Source organism: Malania oleifera, chromosome 13, assembly GCF_029873635.1.
Source record: "Malania oleifera isolate guangnan ecotype guangnan chromosome 13, ASM2987363v1, whole genome shotgun sequence".
Taxonomy (NCBI): domain Eukaryota; kingdom Viridiplantae; phylum Streptophyta; class Magnoliopsida; order Santalales; family Ximeniaceae; genus Malania; species Malania oleifera.
In genome coordinates this window covers 7,065,892-7,073,080 of record NC_080429.1, presented here as the reverse complement: position 1 = coordinate 7,073,080, position 7,189 = coordinate 7,065,892, and the positions used below count along the sequence as shown (strand labels likewise).

Below are 7,189 nucleotides of genomic sequence, written 5' to 3'. Positions count from 1 at the left end.
ATTTCATTTCCATTTCATTCATTTCCCTTTTCATTTCATTTCATTTCATACCCAGCATCTTTCAACTGTTTTACCCAACATTTTTCAGTTGTCATATATTTACCTAGCCACTTTCAGCTATTTTACCCAGCATATTTCAACTGTTACACATTTATCCAACTACTTTCAGCTGTTACACATTTACCCAGCTACTTTTAGTTGTTTTACCCAGCATATTTCAGCTATTACACATTTACTCAGCCACTTTAGCTGTTTTACTCAGCATATTTCAGTTGTTTACCCAGTATAGACACCCCATTTTTTTCCAGATCCAATATAACAAAAGTTGTTATTATTATTATTATTATTTCTATTATCTTTATTATTATTTTTACTATTATTATTTTTATTATCTTACTTTATTATTATTATAATAATTAATATTGTTATTATTATTATTATTTTCATTATTATTATTATTACTTTACTGTTATTTTTCTTAATATTATTGTTATTAATATTATCTTTATTTTTAAATATTATTATTATTACTTTATTATTATTATTATTATTATTTTATTATTATACTACCATTATTATTATCATCATTGACCTTATTATCATGGTTTTTATTTTGCATTATTATCCTTATTATTATTATTATTATTATTATTATTTTTAAATATTACTTTATTATTATTATTATTATCGTACTATTATTATATTATTATTATTTTCAAATCTTGTCATTATTACATTACTATTATTATTATGATTATTATTATTAAGAATTATTATTAGTTGCCATATTCATTATAAAGAAAAACAAAGAAGAAAAAGAAAATAAAAGAGGGTGTTTAGGGTTTTGATTTTTTATAAATAGGAAGGAAAAGAAAACTCTTAAGGGGGGAGGGGGGATGCGGAGGCATAGGGGAAATAAAAGATCTACGTTTTTTTTTTTATCTCGCTGGTTTTCTGTCCAAGACAGAGCAGCCGCAGCGAACCTCCCTGCTCCATGGCCATTTGAATCTCCTTCCCTTTCACCAACGTCCACGGCTCCTTCGACCAATATCCAGTCTCCCTCTGCACTCCACGACTCCAGGCCAGCCACTAGTTGCTCTACTCTACGGTTGGTCCACGCTCAACTCCAGCGAGCCCCTGCCACCGATCACCCTGCTGCTATGGCAGCCACCACCAAGGCACAGTCATCCTCACGGCACCAGCTTCCTTACGCCCGGCCTCCATCTCCATTTGCTGCAACCATCAACGCCGCCTCCAGCCACTGCCGGAGTCCTCTACTCCAGCCATCTGCTGCCAGCCACAGCAACTCTCAGGCCGGACCCGAGCTCTTGCTGCGCCAGAACACACTTCCCTCTGTGAGCTCCCCTGCCCTCCAGCCAGCATCTCACAGTAGATACACACCACACACACGTGCACGAGCCCCTGTTTACTTTGGTTTCACCGTAAAGATATTTTTTGCTATCCCCTCTTATTCTGTTTTGTTTCTTTTATTTTATTATTAACAAAAATATTAATTCGTTTGTTCTCTATTTTGTAGGATTCTTTTAGGGGTTTTGTTTTGTTTTGTTTTTTTATTATTCTTAATGTAAATATTAATTCGTTTGTTCTCTATTTTGTAGGATTCTTTTTAGGGGCTCATGGCAATGCTCAAAGGTTGAATCTTGTTGTCATGATTGTATTGTGTATATATTTATATTTATTATGGTTTATTATTTTACATTGTTACTACGTACATATGTATATTCATGGTGTATTATGTGGGTGATATGGTGATTTATCATTATTTATTTGGTTTAGTGTCATATGCATATTTATATTTTATCATGGTTTATTGTTTCATTTTGTTATCACATATTATTGTATATTATTCCTTACTATATATAATATTATTGTTTATTAGTTGTGAAAAGTTTTGCTCTTATATTTATGTGATGTTCATATTTGTCAATGTGTACAGGATTTCATGCTAATCTTGTTTAGGCAACTTCCTAATTTTAGGATATTAATTACTTTAGGTTTAAGTTCATTTAGGGTTTTAATTATTTTTACATTTTTAAATGTGTTGATTATTTTGCGTTTAGGGTTTTTGTCATAATTAATGTTCATATGTGAGGTTATTATTATTGTTCATATTTAGTGTTTATTTCATATGTAGCATATTAATTTTTAGGGTTGTACATTAATTGTTGATTTGATCCATTTTCCTAATTTTCCATTTAGTGGTCATATTGAGTATTTAAGCATTAGTATCAACTTTAAATTGTTTCCATAATTTCTACATTTGTATAATCACCCGCTAAATTTAGAGTTAATCGGTTTCCATGTTTTGATCATAAGTTCGAATTATTTCCTTAATCTTGGTAAACGCTTCCATATGTGTATTGTGTGTTAATATTAAGGTAAGATTATGTTATGCATCATATCCTTATTATCATTATCAGTATTAGAAGTAAGTTATTATTATTATTATTATTATTATTATTATTATTATTGTACGTATTTATGTATATTGTTATATTGTCATATGATGTATATGAGTATATTGCTATATTAAGTATGTTGATATATTCAGTATTCTTAGATTATACGTTTGTGTTATTTTTAGTATTTTATTCTATATTATATATTATTATTATGATTACATTTAGTATTATTTATTAGTGTATATTCTTTTAGTATTCTAATATATATGGTATTATTTTTATAGTATCTTTAATATTTTAACATATATTATATTATGATATTTTATTACTTACTTTGATATTTGTAATATTTTAGTAGATGTGTGTTATTAGTATTATTATATATATATTATGGTAGTTTAATTTCTTAGCTTGTTATCCTATTAATATATATTAAAACCTCCCATACTAATATTTTCCTATAAAAATTTAATACAATTTAAAAATTTGGTAGTGTATTTTCTTAAATATATTTTATTTTAATCCCTATGATTTTAATGCAATGGTATAAGTTTTCGGGCTTTACGTACCCTTAATTCTGAGGGAATATGTAAATATTTATATATTACGTATGTTTTTGTATTATTTATTTGTTCATTTTGCATATGTATTAATAAATTTACCTGAGGAGTAATTTAAAAGACTTACTAGATTAACTTAGGGATAATTCCGAATTAATTAGGTACCGTTCGTGAGAACAGACGCGTAGGGGGTGTTCGTACCTTTCCCTCGCGTAACCAAACTCCTGACCCCAGCTTTGGTAACGTAGACCCATTCAACCCCTAATAGGGTAGTAATCATGTGTTCTAACTACACTAAAAGGTTAGTGGCGACTCCAATGTTCCTATTTTTCTTGAAAATATTAAAGCCTATTTTTTATTTCGCCGCTCGGGGCACATGCGCTCTAGGACGTCGCGAGAGCATATTTCAGTTGTTTACATGGTTGCATTATCACACACAAGCAACATAGTCCATGTTATGTTTTATTCACAATGCATTACTTACTTAACCTGCATCTCATACATTTAACATATATTTCCACACAGCATTCTATTTACTCATGCCACACAATTTAGTAATAAAATTTATACACTGCCTGTAAAATAAGTCAACCAACATTTAATGTTTATATATTGAAAATATCGTTCATTTCTTACATAATTATTCTTAAAATATTTCCCATTTTCATCAGTTCATTTTCGCATATACATATCTAATAAACAACCCTAAACTCGAAAAAAAAATAATTTAAACAGTTGGCATTTTACCTATACCGAAAAATTACACGTACATATAACACAATTTATTTTTCATTTAATTCATAAAAATTCTGATTTAATATATATTTTTTCCCTTACCTAATTTCTTGAACTACGCCGACAAGGACCCCGATAAGATGCCTGCGGCGCTCACTCGGACCCTGAAATTAAATTCTTAATTCTAATAAATTATTTCTGAATAAATTATTATTTAAATATTTTTTAGGGTCATAATTCCTAAATAAATAATAATACACGCAAATATACCCAAATTACCAAATTTCCTAAATCTCACTCTCGCTTTGGAGTAGGGCCTAAAAAACCCCAATTAAAAATTTATCCACATCAAAATAACGGCAATCGCGACTAGGACCACGTGGTGGTACCCGATCGCCGATTTAATAGCAAATTTAAAGCAAAATTGAGAAAATAGGAAAAAAAAACCTTTTCCTAGGAGCAGTGCCTAAGTCGTTCCCATGAAAAATCTGCTCTAATAAAAATGTCGACAGTGGAATCAGGAATCCAATGGCACCTTTCGTTTCCCAATTCGTCGCAAACTCGTCAAGAAATTGAGAGAAGGAGAGAGACGGAGATGGAGAGCGAGCAGAGACGTAGGAGGAATTCCAGGGGGGGGGGCGGGGCGGGCGCTTGGCCGCCTCTGTTAAAATGATGAAATTCAAAAAGCATCCAGATTCATAACTTAACATTTAATATAATATACTTTATTATAATATTATAATATTATATCTTATTATATATATATATTCCTTTATACTTACTTATACATATACATAAACATAAAAATATTATATACTTAATTTAATTAATTCAATTAAATAACATTTAATTAATTTATTAATTCAATTAAATAACATTTAATTAATTAATAATTAATCTAATTTTATTTTATTTTATTTTTTTTCATAATATTCCTTTTATCTATTCATTTATTATTATTTTTTCCTAATTATTTCAATCATTTTAATTTTTCGGGTCTTTATAGGAAATGTGTTTGAAATTTGGTATGTATTTTGTACTAAGAATAATAAGCCTATGAAATATATTTATTGAAAGGATGTATGTAGAAATGAAGATAATGGGAACCAGTTATGTTTTATATACTAAACTGGGATAATATGAAATTGGAAACATGGAAGATGTTGAAAGTGAAAAGTAGAACTGTTTTATTGAGAAATGTTGAAATATATGAAATGTGATATATACCATTATGAGATGAGATATGAATACTAGAACGTGAATATGAGAATGTGAATATTGTAATGTGAAATGTGACTGAAATATGAATATGAAAATGTAAATAATGTAATGTGGATGTTGAAATGTGAATACTGAAAATGTGAAAATTGTAATGAGAATTCTGTAATGTGAATATTGAAATGTGAATACTATAAATGTGAATATTGCAATGAGAATACTGCAATGAGAATACTGGAAATGAGAATATGAGAATGTCAATATTGCAATGTGAATGTTGTAATATGAATACTAAAATGTGAATGATGAAATGTGGAAATGAGAACCCTGATGGACAGATATATTGTTGATATAAAGTACGGTATCATTGCTACTGAGGCGTTAGTGCAACCGCACGGTCTCGTGGTGAGTGTGGTGTTGGCAGTCGATTAAGCTAATGAGAAGGGTATTCCTGCCCCTTGGGTCCAGACCAGGGATATGACAGGTCAATCGTACTACAAACGTATGGATGGTTTTCCTATTTTGATCTAATCGGGTAGGCCAACCGTGGTTTAGATCCAGCCTTCGGACTGCACAACCTCTACCATGGGGGGAAGCATGGTGTGGAGAATATCTTCAGAGTAGCACAACCTCGACCATGGGGTGAAGCATGGCGTTTAAATATCCTCCAGGCAACCATGAGTTATAGGCGCGTATGTATTGGTTACCAAGGACACTCATGGATTGGATTGTGAAATATGAAAATGAGAAAGAAAAGCTGATGAAAGCTATTGAAATATGTATATGAGAAAAGAAAGAGTGTGAGTTTAATAACATAAATAAATAAGGTGAAGTAAAACTCTCTGCCTGAGAGCTTACTGAGTAAGGTGAGTGCCCTGATAAGTATCATTTGTAGCCATACCCGAGTTAATTGGGCAGGGTTATAAATGATATTATAGCAAAGGGGAGCGACATGTATGAACATGTAATCTCCCTGATTACGCGCTTAAACTATGTAATTAGGTCGTTTAATTCATGTATTGGGGTTTATATTTTTAATTAAATACCTAATTACTCTTAATATTTCAACACGGTGTCCTATTTGTAATATTTGGATTTTATTCAGCAATTTATGAATTTTTGATATTTTTTTATTGTAGAAAAATTATCAGAAGCTAAAATCGGTACTAGTTCATAATTCATGCATAATTTTTCTGGCCGAGCTCCGATCGAGATGATTCAATATTTTTAAGAAACATGAGAAGATTATCTACAACTTTCGTGTTTTGAGCTTTGAGAGAAATGGGCTCCAAGAGGGTCAAGATTGGCCTCATTTGCAAAGAAACAAATTGAAAAAAATAAAAAAAATAAAAAGAAAAAAAATAATTTTAAATTTTGCTCTGATTTAAGCCAGCCATGCAGCTGAGTCTGGATGCTTTCTGGGTCTTCCTTGGCGGGGCGTAGGGCATCTCCTTCCTCCCCTTTATATCTTCCTTGCAGCCATCACCCGAGGCTCTAGCTCCCCTTCTCAGCTCCTTCTTCCTCTTTCCCTTCCCCTTCTCCTTCTCCTTCTCCTTCTTGGCTCCTTCTTCCTCCTTCTCTTCTCTCTTCTTTATATATGTATATTTTGGAAAACAATTCAGCACTCTAGTATTGTATATAATTGCATATGATTATGTTTTTTTTTTTTTTTATTTCTGCTTTTCGTTACTTAGGTTGATGATTGAGTTTAATCTAATATGGTATCAGAGCATGTTAAATGTCATAGTATAAAAAAAATACCATTTAAATAGCAGATCATTACAATTTGGTATCAGAGCTTAGGTTACTAGGTTTTATAGACTTTAGAGTGCAACGGAAGCAATACTAGAGTATAGGAAAGAATCTGTGGTGGTGGTTTCTGTGTTTTTCTTGGGGTGACGATTTTAGGAAAATCATAGCAAACTATTGTCGGGTCGTGTGTCAAGGTGACAGAATTGGATATTGAGTTAAGGTCAGGGAAGGCAGTTAATTTTGAATTGGTATAGGATAGGTCAGTGTAGGAGACGAGGTACTTAAGTGTGTTTCTTGTTTTTAGGATGGACCTAGGAAGCAGTGACATGAATGTTGGGGAGGATAGGCCAGGACCTTCCAGCATAGGTGGAGGAGATATAGATGTTGTACTGGGTAACGTCACTCAGCAGGTGATGGCTGAGATGGCCAGAAGCTCTGGGGAGCGTGGCTGTTCGATCGAGCATTTTACATAAATGAAGCCCTCATCCTTTGCTGGAGGAG

The 7,189-nt window shown here is 31.7% G+C and overlaps 1 protein-coding gene across 1 annotated transcript; it reads left to right on the top strand.

Moving 5' to 3' along the window:
* Positions 1 to 889: 889 nt before the first annotated feature.
* Positions 890 to 1,717, top strand: LOC131146249 (uncharacterized). Its single transcript, XM_058095720.1, has 2 exons — positions 890 to 1,355; positions 1,620 to 1,717. Exons 1-2 carry the CDS (start codon positions 897 to 899, stop codon positions 1,629 to 1,631), a joined length of 471 nt encoding a protein of 156 aa, XP_057951703.1. The 5' UTR covers positions 890 to 896; the 3' UTR covers positions 1,632 to 1,717.
* Positions 1,718 to 7,189: the final 5,472 nt, after the last annotated feature.